The sequence below is a fragment of the Falco biarmicus genome, chromosome 6 (assembly GCF_023638135.1).
Source record: "Falco biarmicus isolate bFalBia1 chromosome 6, bFalBia1.pri, whole genome shotgun sequence".
In the NCBI taxonomy this organism is placed as follows: domain Eukaryota; kingdom Metazoa; phylum Chordata; class Aves; order Falconiformes; family Falconidae; genus Falco; species Falco biarmicus.
This window is the reverse complement of record NC_079293.1, coordinates 46324509-46346663: the sequence shown is the minus strand read 5'-3', so window position 1 is coordinate 46346663 and position 22155 is coordinate 46324509. Positions and strand designations below refer to the sequence as shown.

General features: G+C 38.3%; 1 protein-coding gene across 15 annotated transcripts in view; it reads left to right on the top strand.

The window, feature by feature from the left end:
- SYNE1 (spectrin repeat containing nuclear envelope protein 1) overlaps positions 1 to 22155 on the top strand; it is a 316992-nt gene that overhangs the window by 177419 nt on the left and 117418 nt on the right. For all 15 annotated transcript variants that reach the window (XM_056344229.1, XM_056344228.1, XM_056344232.1 and 12 more), the window contains 15 exons: positions 357 to 533; positions 1446 to 1592; positions 3778 to 3903; positions 5405 to 5581; positions 7563 to 7828; positions 8570 to 10730; positions 11119 to 11456; positions 12126 to 12270; positions 13257 to 13475; positions 14324 to 14586; positions 16194 to 16359; positions 16966 to 17121; positions 17335 to 17487; positions 19594 to 19776; positions 21258 to 21395. In XM_056344229.1, coding sequence (XP_056200204.1) covers positions 357 to 533; positions 1446 to 1592; positions 3778 to 3903; positions 5405 to 5581; positions 7563 to 7828; positions 8570 to 10730; positions 11119 to 11456; positions 12126 to 12270; positions 13257 to 13475; positions 14324 to 14586; positions 16194 to 16359; positions 16966 to 17121; positions 17335 to 17487; positions 19594 to 19776; positions 21258 to 21395 — 4815 coding nt within the window. The remainder of the gene's footprint in view (positions 1 to 356; positions 534 to 1445; positions 1593 to 3777; positions 3904 to 5404; positions 5582 to 7562; positions 7829 to 8569; positions 10731 to 11118; positions 11457 to 12125; positions 12271 to 13256; positions 13476 to 14323; positions 14587 to 16193; positions 16360 to 16965; positions 17122 to 17334; positions 17488 to 19593; positions 19777 to 21257; positions 21396 to 22155) is intronic.

The following is a 22155-nucleotide window of genomic DNA, read 5'->3' as shown; positions in this document are numbered from 1 at the left end:
TGTTGGAGCCCTGGAGAGTGCAACAAAGGAAGATTAAGGGTAGTTTTGGGGCATGAGCATATAATGTTTACACATTATGACAGTGCTACTGATGTTTCTGTGGGATATCTATGTACAGACTTTTGACAGTGATTTTACAATGAACATAAACTCTGATAGCTCGACTGTAAGAATAATAACAATACACATTGTCTGAAAACTTTTTTCTAAATCCGAAGACAAAGAGTGTTTAAGGGAGGGGAAAAAACCCCCTCAATAAAAAAAACAAAAAAATGCCAGCTCATTTAAAAAGCTGTAATGCAGAACATGTTTTAAGTTCAAAATATTTCTGCAAAAATATTTTATCTGTTTCTTAGGCTGTTATGGAAGAAATTGCAGGATTTGAAGACCGTTTGAACAACCTTCAGAGTAAAGGAGATTACTTGATCAATCAATGCACAGAACATCTTCAAGCAAAATTTAAGCAAAACATACAAAGCCATCTTCAGGGGACAAAGGACAGCTATTCTGCCATATGTAGCACAGCCCAAAGAGTAAGGCTTGTTTCAAAAATGTTTTTATGCCATGTAGGAATAACACGCATTATTATTTCTGGAAGTACTGGTTTCTTTTAATGGTGTAAACCTCTTTCTACTTAAATTGTTTCTATTTAAATTGAGCCTACAGGTTACTACAGGTCACTTCATCATTACTGTGCTGGAGTTCCAATTCCTTGTGATCTGAATGTTACAATGTTGTTTGCAGCCAGTAAAACTAGCTGCCTATCAGTTTTTACCTTAATCTCTACGCTCTCACTGCCTTCACGTTACAGTAGCTTCCAAGCACCTGCAGCAAAGAAATGAAACTATTCCTACTTCAAATACTAGGGAGCAAATTGCACTCTTAGTGTCAGTAGTTTACATACATACATAATGGGTCTTAACTATGCGCTAGGAAATGCTTGCTCTCTTAGTAAAACCAGAATATACAGTTAAGAAGGGCTAGCTGGGTCATTCTGTTAATCCAATTAGGAGATCAAGCTAGCATAGTCTAAAAAAACCCAACAAAAACAACGACCACCACCAAACAAACCCAAGCAAACAAAACAAAATCCCCAAAAGTACACTTCATAGTCAGTAAGATTTGTAAAAGTAGTAAAATCTCATACTAGATTGATGGCAAAATGTTGACCAAGAATACAGAAATAAGAGATAAGGGTCTTTGTTTATATCTTTTTTTTTAATTATTTTTTTCTCCGGAAGCTGTGTCTTAGGTACTGTCCCATCTTCTCCACAAATTAGCGAGATGCCGTGAGAGCTTAAGGAGCTTTCATCTCTTGGTACTTTTATGTACAAGGGCTAAAATAACCACAGTCTTAATAATTCTGGCTCATCTGCAGTTTTCAAGGTGGGAGAGGCAATAGCAGTGTTTGAAAATGCAGTGACCTTACAAAATGTTTCTTTTAGGTGTACCAGAGTTTGGAACATGAACTCCAGAAGCATGTTAATCATCAAGATACCCTACAACAGTGCCAGACTTGGCTGTCTACAGTGCAGTCAGAGCTAAAGCCAGCTACCTGGCCACCTTTCAGTCTGGCAGATGCAGTTAAACAGGTAAAAGTTCAGCACTTGGAAATGCTGTTATCTGTAATAAAGTGAGTTCAGGTAAGAGCTTCATTTTAATAGAATTAGGTATTCTCAGAGGGCTGCATAGCCACGTTGTTTATTCCCAGGTCCAAAAGGAATACCTTAAGTGAAAAATAACCATAGGTGAAAAATCACTCAGGGTTTTTGCTAGCTCTGCTTAATGCTTAGAAGTGTGTTACCTGACAAAAGTTGGCTAATTAGATAAACCTGCTCAGATACTCCACATATGTGCTTAGCAGAGAGGTTGTATGTTTCTGCTTGTCCAATTGCCCATCTGTCTATTAATGTTCCTGTGTGAGACCTGGTTTCATAGTACCATGGACAGAGTCTGTTATCAGACAATTAAAACAATTTTTCAACCTAAAAGCATAGAACTGCCTCTAGCCCACATTAGCCATTAAGAATGGTTTCTTTTCTTCTTGGTTATTCTTAGTAACAATGTATTTTATATTGCATTTGTACCTTGTTTTTAAATTAAAGCGGTATGGTACTAAAAATGCTGGAATTCAGGGCTGTCTCATCCACCACGTGGCTTAATAGAGACCTTGAAATACTATAGATGGCAGCTCTGCGAGGCAGGGGGAGCAGGGGGGTGTGACAGTGGGGCCAGCAGGGCAGCACCTTCCTGGTGACCTGCAGATCTGCAGCACACAGGTGAGGAAAGCAGAGTTCCCCTGGTGTCAGCCACCATCTGGTGATCACCAGGCAAGTCTGTAGTGATGAGGCCAGCCCCAGGTGGAAGCAGGTCGGGGCAGCAAGGCGAGGCCAGCAGGATCTGCGAGGCACAGATGCACCTATAGCGTAGCTCAGGTGATGTCCATGGGTGGGTGAGGGCCTGAGCTTACACACAGCTCTTGAGCAAGGGGGAAGGCTTCTGAACACCTCTCCATTGGCCAGGTCCCAGCTGAGACTAGTCAGGGCTGGCCCTGAGCAGATGAAGGCAAACCCCAGGGAGAGGGGGATAGAGGTTGCAGAGCTCTTTGGCGCGCTGAGGGCCTTGACTATCCCTGAGGATCAGGGTCCTGTTCCAGTGCTAAACTGTTCTGTGTGAAAAATAATTTCCCTCATATCTAGGAAGAATTTCCTTGTTGCAGCTTGTCACTTTTCCCTCTAGTCCTTTTTCGGCTCACCTTGGCAAAGAGTTTGGCTCCGTCTTCTCAGTACTGCCCCAACCTGACCCCTACCATTTTAAGTAATGGCAGACCGCAGTTAGCCTCTCTTTTCCAGGCTGAACAAGCCCAGTTCCTTCAGACCCACCTAAATGCCATATACTACAGCCCTGTATTCCCCTGGCCCTTTGCTGGACTTGCATCAGTTTGCCATATCTCTTCTATGGGGGAAGAGGGAAACTGGGCCAAATACACCAGGGACAACCTGACAAGTACAAGTACAGGAGAGTAATGGCTTCCAACAGCTTGCTGTCTGCATTCTTGCTAACACAGTAATTTGGGGTTGCTGCAAAGGCACACTGCTGTTGTGTTCAGCTTTTTGCCCTCGAGGACCCGCCACTGGCCCTCTGCGTTAGGTAGGCACTCATGTCTCCTCCCTGGGACTCAAGGAGGTGTGTTATCGCCCTGCTTGTCAACACTAATATCACCATTTCCTATTGGGATGTGGAAACTCTTCATAGGAAGAGGTGAGCTCCTACAGGCAGTGTTGAGAGCAAGGATCCTCAAAAGCATCATGTTGTCTGATCTTGACAATCGTAGATATTGGGGACATTGGGAGGGTTTCAGAAGGCGTGGGAAAGCTTTTTGTGCTGCTAGAATGGATTCCTCATGAGCTATCAGACACTAGAGAATTTTATAGATATAGGAACATGACACTGTATTAATCAGATAAAGCCCTGCTTCCCATTCACCTAGGGAAATAAAGTCACCTTGTTGAAACTGGATGTATCTATCCAACACTTTATAAAGAAAGAAAGAAGTTAGGTAATGCATATGTCACTAAATACTTTTATAATTGGATGATAATCAAGTTTTTAAGAATTACTCTCTTCCATAATTATCATAGAGTAGCCTTAACTAATAAAATAGTGTATCTTTTGGAAATAATAAACTAAAGTACAAATATTAAAATGCATGACTGTATTAAAATAAGAGGTTACTTCCACAGTCTCAGAGTTTATTTGAGGACTGTCTTCCCTCAGGTAAAACATTTCCGGGCTCTGCAGGAGCAGGCCAATACATACTTGGATCTTCTGTGCTCCATGTGTGATCTGTCAGATGCCACAGTGAAGAGTACAGCAACAGATATTCAACAAACGAAACAAACGGTACAAGATAACCACAACAACCCACTTTTAATCCTTTTTAGAGCTTTCACTGCCTTGATCTGTCCTCTATTAAAAAGGTCATATTGGGTAGTAGCTTAAAAAAATGTCATCTTACTTTCATCTGAAGTATTTCTTTTAGAAATAGTTTTTTCTTTCTGCTTTTATTTATTATTTCTTTTTATTAAATCCACTCAGTGCTATCCTGGTAGTAATGCAAAAATACATGATGTAGTTTGCTAAATGTACTTAGGCAGTGTTACAAGATGTTGGTCTAAAGCCACACAAATAACATTCTGTGGAAAAAAAACTGATCCAAATTATTTGTTTTCATAAAACACAATTCAATATATTCTTCTCTGTACTTATTAAAGCTTAGACATATTTTACTGTTATTTATTCAATAGTAGACTGAGGTTCTTATTAGGGTATACTAATACGTTAATTATAATAATCATAAAAAATTATGATGGTTCAATTCATAAATCAGAGTGCATCTATTCCAGCATATGAATTTATAGAAGTGTCCTTCAATTTTAAGCTTTAAAGAAGCTTAATACTTGATTTTAGAATAAAACTATAAACATAAGTTATTTTAAAAGAAACATTATAAGCATTCCTTTTTTGTAAGTTGTTATAAACACAAAAACCTCAGTTTCATATACAGACACAACCAAACTTTTGAAACTACTTCTACAAAGGGTAAAAATCTAATATATACAGTAACAGTATTCCATACCAGAGGAGCAAATTGTATAAATCTATGTAATCCATAAAAACATGGCAGGCCAAATGCTGAATAGCTATAAAGCATTCCAAACATCAGAGTAAGATTGTCCTTATATATAAGTAGTAGTGAAACATTTTTGAGAAATCACAGGTGGTACAGTGCTGACATATACTAAGCTCCTTGAGTTACATATATATGTTGAGTGTCTAAACCTTAAAGGTGCCCTACTGCTGTATTTGGAGCAAAAGAAGCTCTGTTACTAGTGGTTTAAGGTGACTGATGGGCTCAGATCTTTCTTCTTAAGCATTCTTCTTACTGGCGTTTTACAAAAGACATATAGGCAGAACAACTGGTATAAGAAAATCAAATGAAAAGTGTTTTGTTTAAGCTTTTATTTGGTCATTATGAAGGCATGTAGGGTGCAGTCCAGCAATATTCTTGGCATGCAATAGACGAAATCATACAGTTGATTTAAGCTTTAACAGAAGACTGAGCTCACTTTGAAATACACACACTCATAAACAAACTTGCTTCTCTCAAGGGTGAATGATGGTATTTTTTTCCCCACAGCTTTCCTTTGATAAGTCTGATTTTTATGACTTTTGAAGCTTAGGACTCTTCCTTTTTGTGGGTGATATTAGCTCTTTCAGAATCTAGTGCAGAGATCTGCTTTACTACAGTATTATGCTCAGAGGAAGAATGGTACTCATCTTCCGTTCTCCAAAAATGGATGCATTAAAGCATTCCTACTCCTTTTAATTTCTTTTCTTCTAGATTGAGCAACAGATAGTGCACTCACAGTACTTGGCCCAAGGCTGGGAAGAGATCAAACAAATGAAGGCTGAACTCTGGATATATTTCCAGGATGCAGATCAACAACTACAGAATTTGAAAAGGAGACGGGCAGAGCTGGAGATAAACATTGCCCAGAATATGGTACTTCAGGTTAAGGTAAGGAGACTTTGGTTAAGAACAGAAGGTAAAGAAGTTTCTCATCCTGTGGCTGATGCTATTATGAATCATGTTATATGCAGCATTACATACAATTGCTAATATGTTGTGAGCAAGAGCAGAGAATACAGAGGAAAGAGTGTTTCCTTATTGATGCTACAGGGTGACACAGAAAGCAATGCAATGTACTTTAATATTTTTCTGGCTTTGTCTTTCTGACAGTAGACAATTTTCAGCCTACTGTTCTGATTTGCCTTTGCTTTTAATAGGCAAGTTGCTGATCACATTGGACCTAAAGACCTGCAGCTTGTGCTTGCTGCACAATCTATTCAAAATCTATTTCAAAGTTAGTCTAGAAAACTATTGAATGTTGTTGGACTTTGAAAACTACTGGAGAATGGCTGTGATAGAAACCTGATTGAATTTGCCCTAAATAATGAGACAAATGCCTTCAGATCTTCAGTCATTCATTACAGAAGAGAGACTTTATATGGCCATTCTGCACACATCACAAACATCAGTAAAGTAACAAGAAGAAACAGGAAAACAGATTATTTCTTTAATAAAAGATGAAGTGCTTGGGGTTTGCATTTTTTGTCTATGCTTAGCTTGGATTCTTTTTCTGATATGACAGAAGTTAGGCGAAAAGTACTTCCTCTTCAATCTCTGTTTTACACAAATGTTTGAATGGTTACAGCCCTTGAAGATAGCTCAGCGCAGTGTGGACTGAAAGCTGTTACACTACCTATTGTTAGAGTCCAGGAAGAAGCAGGAGCCTGTATTTCTTCACTATTTCAGTCAGGAACTTTGTGTTATTATGAGAGGCAGGAACCTGCTGTACTGACAGATTTGGCATGATGTGTATTTTTTCCTTGAATTTGCACTGTTAATGTAGGATGCTTGGCTCCATTTGAAGCAGTGACAAAGAGGAATGAGGCAGACCTGGGCAGCAGCATCTCTCCTCCAGCACCCCTACCAGCCCTCAGTGAAAACATGTCATCCCAGCAAAGTGCTGGAGCTGGGCATGGTTGTTTAGTTACAGTTACTGGAACTAGAATTCAGGAAGAGATACTTATCCTAGAAAGTGTGTAAGTGCTGAAAAATATTTGGCTGGTCTTAGTTGTCAGTATATTGTATGTTTTTTTGGGTTCTCTGTGACTACCTATTTGGTAAGAAATGTGTATGCAGGTGGACTCTTTATTTACTGGAATTAAGTAACTCAAATAGCAATCATACCTAGATAATCGTTGGCTTTTTTTTCAATAATGACAGTGATAATGGTTACTATGATAGAAGTAGGAACAAAACAAAGTATGGATGTGGGGGCTTACTGACTCATGGACTCTGCTTCCTAGTTTTAGTCTCTAATGAAAAAGGAAAAGGAAAAATGTGAGCTAGAAACAGTACTGGTAAAATGAATTCTCTTGAGACCCAGCCTATCTTGCATGTTTCAGTGTATGGTGGGAGCTAGTCCAGAACCCTGGACAGCAAGGTGTGACTTGATTGTGATTTCTGTTTATCACTGGCACTTGGTAACTCCTCTGGTTTGCTTTCATGTCTATAACCAACCTGTCCTCACCAGAGAAGATGGCGGAAAAGGTTAAGCAAGGGGAGAAGGCACTTCTTCCAACTTACATCTGCACAGCATTTGCCTGGGCAGATAGTTAGTCCTTAAACAATTTATTTATTTCAGACTTTTAATTTAAATTCCATCTTACGATTTTGAGTAGATGTCACCATATTGGTTTTGACTTGTATCTTTTTCAGGAATTCAGTCCTTAAACAATTTATTTATTTCAGACTTTTAATTTAAATTCCATCTTACAGTTTTGAGTAGATGTCACCATATTGGTTTTGACTTGTATCTTTTTCAGGAATTCAGTCCTTAAACAATTTATTTATTTCAGACTTTTAATTTAAATTCCATCTTACAGTTTTGAGTAGATGTCACCATATTGGTTTTGACTTGTATTTTTTTCAGGAATTCAGTCAAAAGTTGCAGTCTAAGCAGTCAGCTCTTACATCTGTGACTGAGAAGGTGAACAAACTAACCCAAGGACAGGAATCACCTGAACACAAGGAAATAGGAGAACTGAGCAGCCAGTGGCTGGACCTCTGCCTTCAGGCACACAGTTTGCTCCTACAGAGGGAGGAGGATCTGCAGAGGACGGGGGACTACCATGATCGCATGAATGTAGTCGAAGTTTTCTTGGAAAAGCTCACAAAAGAGTGGGACAACCTGGCTAGGTAAAGAAGGAGTAGCATGCACAAAGCTGACTTTGTGTGTGTATGCTGAAAGACCTGTTTACAGAATACCTCTAAGCTTGATCCACGAAAAATCCCTTTTCCCATGCTTAATTAAAAGCAAGCCTCCCTTATTACTTATAGGACTATTACTTTTATTGAAATAAAGAGAATTTGAGAAGCCAGATCTTCAGTGTTTGTCTTTAAGGCAAGTACTGATTGATCTCATCTCAGGGTATAATATTTTATGATATTTCAAGAATTTTGACTCCTTCATTTGTATTTATTGTTTCATGTGTGTTTTCCACTGTGATATTGCGTTTTATCTGTTAGAATATTATATTAAAGCTTAGTTGCTGCTGCTAAATGATTGCAGCTGCTTTGTTTGTATAGCATAAACACACTGGATGTGTGTAAACTCGTGAGAGTCTATTACTGCTGCTGTCACTGTCATGGAACATTATTTGTTCATATGTGCAATATAACCAGTATGCTCTGTAAGTATTCATGTTAATTTGTGTGGTCAGCCTGATGACCACGTTGTAGACAAATGGGAGAAGAACAAAATATTAAACTTTTAAATTAATATTCAAGACTGGTACCTTCAAAAGAATCTGAAAACCATAGGTATTTATATCATATTGATTTCAGTGTATAGTGGGCTTATAATTAATCCTGACCTCTTTTAAAAGTCTCTCCTGAGATAGGATCTAATAATTTCTGTCCTGTCCATTTTGATAACAGATCTGATGCTGAAAGTACAAACATGCACCTTGAAGCTTTGCAAAAACTGGCACTGGCACTGCAGGAAAGGAGATTTGCTCTGGAAGATTTGAAAGATCAGAAACAGAAGATGATAGAACATCTGAATCTTGATGACAAAGAATTAGTAAAAGAGCAATTTGGTCATTTTGAACAACGCTGGACTCAGCTGGAGGACCTTGTCAAAAGGAAAATTCAAGTTTCTGTTTCAACCTTAGAAGAGCTCAGTTTGGTTCATTCCAGATTTCAGGAACTAATGGAATGGGCAGAGGAGCAGCAACCTAGTATCTCAGAGGCTCTTAAACAGAGCCCTCCTCCAGATTTGGCTCAGAGTCTTCTCATGGATCATCTTACCATTTGCAGTGAGCTTGAAGCCAAACAGCTTGTTCTGAAGATGCTTGTGAAGGATGCTGACAGGGTGATGACCAGCCTAGGGCTCAATGAAAGGCAGGAGCTGCAGAAAGCACTTTCTGATGCACAGCATCATGTAGCTTGTCTCAGCGACCTGGTTGGCCAGAGGAGAAAGCACCTGAACAAAGCACTGTCTGAAAAGACCCAGTTTCTCATGGCAGTCTTTCAGGCTACAAACCAAATTCAGCAGCATGAGAAGAAGGTAATGTTTCCGGAACACATTTGTCTGCTGCCAGAAGATGTGAGCAAACAGATCAGGACTTGTAAGAATGCCCAGGCTAACCTGAAAGCCTATCAAAATGAAGTCATGGGGTTGTGGGCTCAAGGAAGGGATTTAATGAAAGAAGCAACAAAACAAGAAAAAAGTGAAGTGTTAGGTAAACTGCAAGAACTACAGAATGTGTATGACACCGTTTTACAAAAGTGTAACCAGAGATTGTTAGAACTGGAGAAGAACATTGTTTCCAGGAAATATTTCAAAGAAGACTTGGATAAAGCTTGCCATTGGCTAAAACAAGCTGATATTGTCACATTTCCAGAAGTCAATGTGATGAATTCTAACTCTGAACTCTACAGCCAGTTGGCAAAATATCAACAGATTCTTGAGCAATCTCCAGAATATGAAAATCTGTTACTTACACTGCAAAGGGATGGCCAAGAAATCCTACCATCACTTAATGAAGTGGATCATTCTTATCTCAATGAAAAACTTAACATTCTCCCTCAGCAATTCAATATTGTCACTGCACTGGCAAAAGAAAAAATATATAAGGTTCAGGAAGCAATTTATGCCAGAAAAGAGTATGCCTCTCTGATTGAGTTGACAAGTAAAGCTCTGATTGAGCTAGAAGATCAGTTTACTAAGACCGACAAAGCTCCTGCTGCTGTTTTAGTCAAAGAAGCTGTGTCACTCCAGCAGGCCTACAGAGATCTCTTAGGTGAAGTGGTGAGCCTTGGTGCAGCTGTGGATGAACTAAACCAGAAGAAGGAGGCCTTTCGAAGCACTGGCCAGCCATGGCAACCAGATGAGATGTTAAAACTTGTCACGCTGTATCACAAGTTGAAGAGGCAAATAGAACAGAAAATTAACCTGTTGGAAGACACAGTAGAAGCATGCCAGGAGCATGAGAAAATGTGTATGCAGTTTGAGTCACAACTAGAGACTGTGAAGAAGGAGCAGATTAAGGTAAATGAAGAAACACTCCCAATAGAAGAAAAGTTGAAGATATACCATTCTCTGGTGGGCAGCTTGCAAGACTCTGGGAGTCTTCTGAAGCGAATAACTGAACATCTAGAAGCCCTTTCTCCTCAGCTTGACTCATCTGCATGTGAGGCAACAAATCACCAAGTGCAGTCTTGGCAAAAGAAACTAAAGACTTTGCATGCTGCCATTGGTGACACCGTGATGGAGTGTGAGAACAGACTTGTGCAAAGCATAGACTTCCAGTCAGAAATCTGCCGCTCACTTGACTGGTTGAGATGGGTGAAAACAGAACTTAGTGGAACATTAAGTTTGGACCTCAAACTGCAAAGCATTCAAGAAGAAATCAGAAAGGTTCAGATACATCAGGAAGAAGTGCAGTCGAGCCTGCGAATAATGAATGCACTGAGCAATAAAGAGAAAGAGAGATATATGCAAGCAAAAGAGCTGATACCTGCTGACCTGGAAAACACTCTTGCTGAGCTGACAGAACTAGATGGTGAAGTTCAAGAAGCTATACACATGAGACAGGTTAGCACACACTTAGTGTCATTAGTTTCTCGCTCATGAAGCTGAAGAAGATGGCTCTGTGGCTTGATGTTTGTAATCATCATAAAAAGATTGATTTTAATAATCCTGTTTGGTTTTATTAATGACTTAGGTTGTGGCCTGTTGCTGTGGTTGACTTGGGGGGGGGGGCACGGAAAAGGCTTCCTTGATATGAGTTTACACCTGTGTGCAGAAATGCAAACTCACTCAAAATCTGCTTCCATATAGTCTCTTCAGACCTGTATTTTAAATAATAAAGGGAAAAGAAAACAAGCATGGGGAAAATCCAGACTCTTAGCAGAGGATATTTTTGTTGCTGCTGTGGATTTTATATCTGTGGCCCTCTGTATAATTTTCCCTTTTATTTCAGGCTACCTTGAATAAATTATATAGCCTCTGCCAAAGATACTACCAAGTGATGCAGATAGCAAATGACTGGCTTGAAGATGCTCAGGAATTTCTACATTTAGCAAGAAATGGTCTTGATGTTGAGAACTCTGAGGAGAACCTAAGGAACCACATTGAATTTTTCAGCACAGAAAGTCAGTTCTGTAATCATTTGAAAGAATTGCATGGCTTTGTGTCTGAGATAGAGCCCTTTATCCAAGACACAGCAAGAGAGCAGCTGATGCAGAATGTAGCTGCACTGGAGGAAAAGGCCAAAGGGACAAAGCAAGAAGCCGAAACCCAGCAAGAGCAGTTGCAAAGGTATATTAATGTGGGTTTTTTTCTTATTTTCTTTTCATTTTAAGACCTTCTTGTTGGTAATGAAAGAAAGAGATCACAGCGTTGATTTTATTTTGTAAAAAGTTTGTGCTACTGATGAGAGAAGTGGATATTGTGATTCAGAGCACTGGGATTCTGTTCTCTACCACTGAGTGACTAGATGTGTGATACTGAGGAAGATGATAAAATTATGTAAAGCTTGGAACAGCACCAAGTAGACGAGGGAATGACTGTCCCTTATTTCACCTGGCACAAGACCTATGCAGAAACAAATGAAATTGAAGCAGACTTTTTGAAGTAAAAGGAAATAGCTTTTTAACCAGCATAACTGTGTTAATTACTATTTCTGAATGCTCTGAATTCCAAAAGTTTGGTTGGGTTTAAAACACAACCTAGGCAAAATCACTGAGGAAGAGTCAAACGAGCAATTAAATGCCCAGCTATATCTGTAAGGCATAGCTGAAAATCAGGAGCATATGCTTCTATGTATGCTCTTTCCCAATAACCTGTCTATTTTTTTTGGAAAATACTGTGTAACAACAAAACTAAAACTAAGAAGTTACATTGAAAACTAGGTGCAGCAATATTCCTGATTTTCAAATGGTTTTATATTGCATTAAATTGTTCTTTCTGGAACTGTATTTGTTTAAGGTATGCTTCTGAGTGGCAGGAGTACCAGACAGCGAGGCAGAAGGTTATTGAAGTGATGAATGAGGCTGAGAAAAAATTATCTGAATTCTCAGTAGCTAAAGCTGCTTCTTCTCATGAAGCAGAAGAGAAATTGCTAACACATAAGGTAAGGTACTGAAAATCATGTGAAATCCTTTTCCTTCAGTGAAAATAAATGTGTATTATGTAGGTCCCTACCTGTGGAAACCTTAATTTGAGTTTTTAGAACTTTTCCTGTAATGCTTACCTGTGTCACAGCGCAGCAGGAGGTGTTTTGTGTTGTGCAGAACACCCATTTTATTTGTGGGGTGACTGAGACAGGTATTTTTAATCACTTCTCAGCTTAATGTCTGTCTGTGTGTCTGTGAGTATAGAGAGCTGGTAGGATTCCGAAAAGCCTTGGCTACATAAGCCCCAACATTGTGTATCCTACAATTCAGATCAATAGAAGCATTCATCTACTCTGGATCACATGGAATATTACTAGGACAGGAAGGGTTGGAGTTTAATATTAAATGTTACTTAGTGTAAAAGAAAGAAATGTGACTGAATTACTTTCCTCTCTAGTATTTAGGGTGCTAAACCATTGCCTTAATATAGGCAGTTAGTGACACTCCAGACATCCTGCCTGATCTCCAGCTGTGTCTCTGTGAATGCAGGAATCTCCCCTAAGGGTAACGTCTTGTCTGCCAGCTTCATGAGAACATCCTGATACTCTCAGACATCTAAAATGGCATTAAAGATAAAAATGACATAAATATATGCTTAAATACTGAATTCATTTTTAGACTCTAATAGAAGTCAGTCTTTGCTATGAAAGGGTCCTGTATACTTATTTCCACCCCTTTTGAGGGGCTAGAAAAGAAGAGAAAATCTGATTACACCAGATTTCTGTGGCTTCCAGAGCCTTGCATTTTAGACCAGGTCCTTCAACTAGCTGTAGTTAATATATTGCATATGAAAAATAAAGTGAGACCAAAGCACCTCACTCAGCATAGAGTACCTCCTCTTCGTCTGCAGTGGATACAGGTGGCTCATTTGCCTGCAAGTGTGTTGAATAGTTCTGAACTGTGTTGTAAAAGAGGAAAACAGCGCTTATTTTTGCTTCTTCAGACTCTTGTGTCTGTAGTGAATTCTTTCCATGAGAAGATCACAGCCCTAGAAGAAAAGGCTTCACAGCTGGAAAAAGTTAGCAATGATGCCAGTAAGGCAACTATAAGTAGATCCATGACAACAGTTTGGCAGCGCTGGACACGGCTCCGGAATGTAGCCCAAGAACAAGAGAAAATTTTGGAAGATGCAGTGCAGGACTGGAAGGGCTTTAATGATAAGGTAACTTCTGGTCTTGGTAAATCCTCCTTTGTCAACTGTACCTAGGTTTTCACTCATTATACTGCCTTATTAATCATCTTGCGGTAGACGAAGCTGACAGCAGGAATAACGGTGATTTTTGTCAGGTCATAATAAAAAACAGCTATGGAAAACCTAGGTTTAGAACCACTGCCTCCAAGGTTTGCGCTGTTCTATATGCATATGTGTATAGTAAATACAGAGTTGGTTTGGTTTCTGATGATTCTTCAGAATCTTCTCCTCTGTGTTTCCCTTCCCCAGATGCTCTGTTCTAGATTGTCAAACGTTTTTCACCCCCTTTTATTTTCCCCTGAAGAGTATGAGTTTGCTATTTCTAAGTTTATGCAGTGATACTATTGCCTGTCACTGCTCACTGATGATGTGTCTCTTTGTTTTCCTTATGTCCTACCTGACTTTTTTTATCTGTCATTGTCCATTATTTTATGCTCAGATTGCAGGTTCTCTGGGAATGGGGATAAGCTTTTTGTTAAATGTGTAACTTGTGCCAAATATGGGTCTGCCCTGCGATAGACCTTTAGGTCCTACGGCAATAAAGATAATAAATGCTAAAAAATATGAGGGGCCAATCATCACTTGACAGAAATGTCCCTTAGCAAGTCCTAGTCTGCTGTGAAAAGCTAGGGCTAGCTGGCTAGATCTAGCACGTTAGAGCATAGATGAATATCTGCTGTAGGCACTGCTGTACAAGCCCTGTACCACAACTGTTTTACAGCATGTAAATGAATAGCACTGGATTTAGCAGCTTTTGGTATCAGTTGTACTAGCTTCTTTTTAATTTCATTACGCCAAGACTTCATCTCTTTCCACAGATTCAGAAAGCCACTATAGTAATAGATCAGCTACAGGGTCGCTTACCAGAAAGCTCAGTGGAAAAGGCATCCAAGACAGAGCTCCTGGAACTCCTGGATTACCACAGCAGTTTCCTTCTGGAGGTGGACCACCAGCTGTCATCTTTGGGCCTGCTCAAACAGCACGCTGTCAGCATGCTTCAGGATGTGGAAATAAAGCCTCCATCTCAGGAGGAGCTACCTCTCATGCAAGAAATCAAAGCAATGCAAGATCGGTGCCACAAGTAAGGCAATATTTTGAAAGATTCATTAGAAAAATGGTACCTGACAATTCATTATTCAGAGTTCATGTATCATTTTTGTTATCGTTAACAATTACCATGCTTAAAACAATTAGTTATTTAATGTAAAGTAAGCACCAGTTAAAATTATCTTTAATTAATTTTCAAATATATTTTCACTATTATTTTTTATTCCCATCAGCAGGAGTATGCATTTTATAATATGTACTTCCTGTCTTCCGTAGTAATAGTAATTTATATAAAAGCTGTATAAACTACATGAAAGCTACAATTGATTTTAAACACTTCCATTGCATCTCACCATTAACAGTGGTCTTTTATCTTTTTGTATCCTAAGTTCAGATTAGTTTATCACTTTGTTCTGCTGTTGGAAGCACTTAGGTACCAAAAGTAGGTATCCTATGAAATTTACAGGAGAATTTAGTGCATGTCCAAATGAGACATCTTAACATTTCACCTTGTGATTATATTAATGTTTATCTAAATCTAAAAAGTTTCACTGTCATGTATAAAAGAGGAATTTTTATGGCTGAGTTTCAGGACTCATACCCACCTCATAACTGCACCAAGATGCCATTAACTGGATCTGCACAGTGGGAAGAGGGAAAGAGACAGAGAATGAAAAAAACTGTAAACCCTGCACCTAGCCTGTGCAATTCATTGTGTGCATGCATAACCGATTACAGTAGAATAGGAATCCCTGTAGAAAATGCGTAGTTGTTAGCACTTTGGTAATTCCCTTCTTCCCTTAGAATAGATTTCTAAGAAATAGGGTCTGTGATGATCTCATGCTCATGTAAATAAGGCATGATTCAACTATGAAAGGTTAATACAAACAAACATAAATACGGGAATATCAAAGTAATATTAATGTCACATACATTAGAGCTACAAGTAGTCTGGTAGATCTTTCACAGAGCTGCCATCTGAGAAAGATTCTATTTTTTATATGAGATCCAAGTTCTTGAGGGAAGTGCAGGAATTCTGTCTTAGTGGAAGTGTGGAGTTAGGTCTCTGGATAAAATGGTGTCCTGGGGTTTGATCCACACCCTATCCTAGGCATTCTGCCAATGCAAATCCTATCAATAAGGCTGGAATTTATCTCATGTTGTTTTAGATTATAGATATCTGCATCTGAATTGGTTAATTCTTATTGTCTCACTGATAATTAGTGGAGAGAAACAGACAGGTCTAAGATGCAGTTTTTCTGAACTATTTTAGAAGTCTCTTTCAGAATGATGAGGAATCATCCTAAGTAATGCCTTAGAATTGCCTGCTTCCTCCACTGACAATAATGGCACTCTGTGGTGATGAGCTCAGATGTAGGCGTCTGTGCTGTAAACACATTTGTGTTTCTTCAAAAGAATTGTGCACTCGATGTCAAAATACGTAAACTGCTAATTAAAAGGAATGAACTGAAGAACGAACAGGAGGAATTTGTGTGCTGCTTTAGTAGTCTGTGGCAGTACTGCCCCACTTGTTATTACTCTGGATGTGGGGCTATCAATGATTATTATTTTTTCACAAAGCAATATTTTAAGACATTGCTTAATTCTTCACAAATAGTTACCATTTCTTTGTTTCTGAAGTATGCAACAGAAAGTGAAAAAAGGTGTGAAGATGGTGAAACAGGAGCTGAAGGAGCGTGAGGAGGTTGAAGCAGAGATTAATGTTGTGAAGTCCTGGATCCAGGAAACAAAAGAATATTTGTTAAGCCCTGATGTAGAAGTGGATACGCAACTTCAGGAGTTGCAGGTATATCAAACTTATCAATTTTTGAATTACAATATTTATCTTCGTTGTAATCTGCTTGTGAGTGTTAATCAGTTCAAAACCACCAGAAGTTCAAATTAGACAATATCCATTAGTTTTTGAGTAAGCCACTAGAAAAATTCATAAAGCATGAAGTATCCGATGGGCTGTAATACTTTAAAGGTACTTAAGATATATAAGTAAATGTTTGCATTTGTGAAATCTTACATACTAGCATATTGTTATAGTAAGTTTTCTCCTCTAATCTGAAATATGGGGGAACTATAGCATGTGAATGGACAGAACGTGACGTTTCTATCTTGACCGTTTGGGGCAGGGAGGGAAGGAACAAAATAAAACTCATTTCACTGGAGGTGCTGAAAACTTAACGTTTTCTTTATACATGTGGTCATACAGAAGAAGATAACTGGACATACAGTCATAAATAATAATCCAGAGAATCACAAGCTAAAACTCTTTTTAATGAACTAATTAAAAATTTGAAAGCAATTAGCTTTTTTATAAGCTGCATGTAATATCTGCATTTGCTAAGTTTAAGCAGACATGTTTTCCCCATTCATTTTAACAATACTGTTTTTCTGTCATTAGTCTCTCCTTGGTGAAGTAACTACTCATCGCCAGGCTGTTGAAAAAATGGCTGAACAACAACAGAATAAGTACTTGGGGCTTTACACCATTTTACCTTCTGAACTGTCTCTTCATTTAGCAGAAGTTGGGCTGGCCCTTGTAACTGTACAGGATCAGGTAAAGTATAATAGATAAATGTTTTACAGATCTATATCCCTTCTTTAGACTTTATACCTTACTGAAATACGATATCCAAGTGTGGTCAAACAGGGACAATGTAGAATAGTTTCATTACCTTCTTCCTTTGAATTAAAGTAAGTTCAATAAAAGTTAATTTCCTTTCAGGAAGAGAGATTCCTGGTTACTGAATTTAATTCTTATTGTTGACAGATTCAAACCAAAGAAAGAGAAACTCAGCAGATCAAAGCATTGAATCAAGAGTTTGGTCAGAAAATCCAGGAGATAGCAAATGAACTAAACGTCATTCTTTCCAAACTGAAAAAGAAAACAAATGACATAGCACAAGCTAAACTTGAACAAAAGGTAAGAGAAGGCTTCCCTCATAATGAGTTACACCAAATTGAGACACTCACTTCATACCAAAGTTGTATTTGTGAAGACTTGCATGACACATTTTTTTAGCGTAGTTCAACAGAAGAATGGCCAGAAATAAGGGTTGACTTAGGAGATCTTTTATGTTCTTTGCAAACTAGCCCATACAGGGGCTAGAGTGAGTAAGAACTTGGAGGAAGTAGCTGAGAGTAAAACCAAGTTGGATGGACAAAGTTATGCTGTTCCCTCTAGATAATGAAGATGACTGCAGTCTGGGAAAGCCTAAGAGGCTTCCAGACTGCTCCGTGTCCCAGCCTGTACTACAAAGATGATTCTTTACAGTATACCATTACTTGTGAAAAATAGAATTTTACTTAGCCAGTACTCCAATTCATGCCATTTCGTGCAGTAATGAGGTAAAGTACTACTGGTGCGTTTAAGGGTAATGCAAAGAACTCCTGGTTCTTTTTGTAGTTTTTCTTAATTTTAGGTGTGTACCACACTCAGAGAAGCTCATCTGTACTGAGGTATAATGGCCAAGTTAGGATTATCATATGAGAGTAGGGTGTGTGTGTGGGTTTTGGGGTGTATTTTTGTTTGTTTGCTTTGGCTTTTTAACTAATCAATTTGACCACATTTGGTCTGAAAGTAAGCAAAGCATACCAAGAAGGAGATTTGGCATGCCTGGCATATCAAAAATTACCTGTTTATTTTCATGAGTTGCTCTCATTATGCTCCAAAGTACCATTTGTTTTGCAGGAGGTGTCATTGAAATATGTCCCTTTAAAATTTGGTGTATCTCCTTGATTCCAGTAATTAAGCAGAAAGCCAGTGAAATGTGCTTTGCCCTGTCACACAGACAAAAACTCTGTCACTGAAGATTTAGTACTTTTCCCTCAACTGCATTTATGTCAGCACACAGCTGGTACTTCTGAGACTGGGTTGGCTTTGTTTACAGCCGTAAATACTTCTATATTAACATTGAAACTGGTTGTGAAAAATATAATAAAAATCTGTTTTAAATCCACATGACCTGAGTCAAGTGGATCCTTCCCTCACTTTTAAACAACATATAAATTCTGCATCATTTCTGGAGTAGAGACATATATTTATGCCTGCCTGAAATATGTGTGTCTTTGTATTTAGATGAGTAGTTCAAGATTTGTCTTTATGTCTACATGTAGACAGTTATGTCACTAAGTTAATGGAATAATATTTATTTATGATAACAACTGATTGCAACTTACACTCTAAGGTGTGTCTGCCAGGACAGCCCTAACCTGAACAGCTTGTAGCTAGAGCAGTGTTCTGAATTTATTTTTGTCTAATGATTGCAATTTAAATTTCTAAAAATAATTGGAAAGGGGCTAGGGTGTTTGATGAGACTTATGTATATTACAAAAACAGTGAATTGTTAACACCTTAGGTATAGAAACCAAATACAAAAAAACACCAATACCCCCCTCCCCAAGAAACTGTAGCTCACAAGTATGTTATAAACTTTTTCGCTTTCCTTTTTAAACTTTTCAGGAATTTTGTAACTATGATAAGAAAAATTGATTTTAAAATCAGTTTCTATTGAAAAAGTGTAGCATGATCCCGACTGCTCCTGTATCAAGATCAAGCTATGAAAATTCAAGTTTCAAATGAAAATGAAAGTTTTTATAATGGATTCATGAGTAATTACGTATTTCTGAGTTTCTAAGGGTACGTTTTAAGACAGTAACAAAACAAAATCACTTTCCAATAAATAAAAATCCTTGCCATGGCAACGTGTGCTGACTATTCATTTCAAAACCAAGCACAGATGACCAACAGTTAATGTCACTCTGAAGTGACTCAGTCTTTTGCTGTGGTAGGGAAAACAGTTATCCCTTTCAACCAGGAAGCCAGAGAAGAAAGAGTAATGGCACACATTTAAGAGATGACCAAACATCCTGCTGTTCTGCCTTCCTGCTTAGTCAAGCATTGTTGCTTTCCAGCCAGATTAAAAATGGAACAAACCATGGAGACTTTGGACAGGGTATGAAAGTTGGACTAGAAATAATAACCAGAAAGCTCACACTTCCTGGATCACTGATTTTCTTGTCTATCTAGATCCTCGGTGAAGAGCTGGACAGCTGCAATATAAAGTTGTTGGAATTAGATGCATCAGTACAGGACTTCGCAGAGCAGAATGTACCGCTGGCTAAGCAGCTGGCTAACAAGATAGGGAAACTCACCGCATTGCACCAACAGACCATACGGCAGGCTGAGTACAGAGCAGCCAAGCTCAGTCAGGTATGATCTCAAATCCTTTCTGCTGTTCCCTTTGCAGAAGCAGTAGGAGCATGCAAGCTTCTCATTTATTTTCCTGTAGTTATGCAAGAAGGGGCATTCCTTGACACATCTGCCTATTATTAGTCAGGGCTTGCATCACACCTCAGAAAGGCACATCAGGAGGGTGGAGTTATTCTGTGATGCTGCATTAACACATTTTTTTCATGAATTGTCTGCTGGTTGTTGTCTTTGGTGCCCTGAAAAGATTGTAGAGTTTCTCACAAACAGCAGCATGCCAGGAAATACTATCTCGTACTTCTCAGGACCTCTGTCTTATCACTGTTACCTGTATTTGCAGCACTGAAAAAAAAAAGAAGTTGTTTTATTCTAGTCACAATCTATAGAGGGTGAATATAATGTGTAGATTCAATAGAAAAGCCCAGGTACAATGGCCTCAATTATGCATGTTTATGAAATGCTTCAGCATTCATAAAGATGCTTCCCCTGCAGTTCAAAGCCCCTGAAACTCTATCTTATGTATTTTTTACTAGTTCTTGTTATCCCCCAAAAAAACTAGCTAAAAGCGAGGAAATGGATTATCTATGCTCCTGCAATCAATACCTGGGTAAATTACGAGTTCTTTTTTTCTGCATACATAAAGAAGCTTCTGTAAGGCTTGAAAAGCGTGTTACATTATATTTTCAGTTTCCTCTGAAAAATTGTTTTTAAAAAGAAGTAGAAAATTACTATCAAAGTAAGGGTTCAGTCAAAGGTACTTGGTGAAGTGATTTAACCATTAGGATATTTTTGTTCAGCACCAAGAAATCCACTTCCTAGCAGAAAAAATTATTTGTAAGGCAAACTGTATGCAAATACAGTTCAGTCACCTAGGTTTTGACCCATCCTGCATACAGGACAAATGCATGAAAATCAGTGAAATTATTCCTTCTAAGTGAGAATAAAATTGGAACTAAAGAGTACTTTGCTAAATAGAAATTGAATGAATCAGCAAGGAGAAAATTTGTCCTGTATTTTGAAATAAGTTGCAACACTTCTTTTTTTGGAAATAAACTGAGTGGACAAAATAGGTTTTTAAAAAAGGTGATTTGGAGGATGACATGGAAGGAGAGAAAAAAATAAGGAATGACTTAAAGGAGGCTTGCAGTGAGTCAAGAAGGTATTTTGGAACTTAGTGTGAGGCTGAAATATGTGCACAAAGTGTCCCTTCTAGGGATATATTTGAGCATCAATGCACTCTCCCAGTGACCTACATTCTTATAGTGCCTTTTTTCCCCCTGAAATAGGTATGCTTGTTACTGGAAGCAGACCTATTTTAACTCCATAAATACAGAAATAATTACGTTATATTCAACAGTAAGAAAAGTTGTTAAAACAATCCAAAAGTTAAAAACAGTAAATGAAATGAAATTAATTTTATCATTCTCTAAGAACTGTACAGAATTACATTTTAGGCTTGAAGTGGATTTTTCTTTTATATCCAGGCTGCTTCACACTTGGAAGAATACAATGAGATGCTGGAGTTCATATTGAAATGGATTGAGAAAGCAAATATCCTAGTGCACGGTAGTATAACATGGAATTCTTCGTCTCAGCTTCGTGATCAGTTTAAAGCATATCAGGTGATTATATGAGCTATGAAATTTAAAGGGCAGTGTATATAAGAAGTTATTTTCTAAGCAGTGAAGTTTTATTTGCCACACTTTTTTTGCCTCCTTTCCTTGAGGAAGAATCTTTTAACATGCTAGATTTCTATCACTGTTCCCCCAAGTCTGCAAGATGATTAATTTGTTTTGGGAAATTATTTTGAAGACTGAAATTAGGAGATACTTTTGAATAAAATGACATGATTGAAAGTTGATCTCAATGTTTACTCAAGTACATTGACTTCATAGTAGCTTTTGGTTGAATACTGTGTCTGTACGCTGATTCAACTACACTGAGTACCTCATTGCAATTAACATTCTAAAATTTTAGTTAACCAAACACAATTTTCACTTTGGGGGGTTGTTTGTTTTTTCTTTCTCCTTTATGCTAAATTGGAGAATCCTTTTTTCTCATCTGATGAGTTTCACACCAGATGTTCTCAGACTGACACCCAATGGATGGGTTTTTTCCAGTTGCTTCCTGAATGTCTCACATCAGGGTGATTTGCTGTCCGTGTGACAGTGCGATTTGTGCTGGGTGTGGAACATGCAAATGTGGATGTTCATTTCATCCATCATCAAAAAATCAGTGGAGCACTTTGATAAGGTTCAAGCTTGCCCAGTGTTAAGTGACCACATGAAACAAATCAAAGTATCATAAGATGATCGTGTCTCACTAGTGCCAAAATCGGACTGCATTAATTATGTTTTTTATATATTCATCAGTTAATTGTCA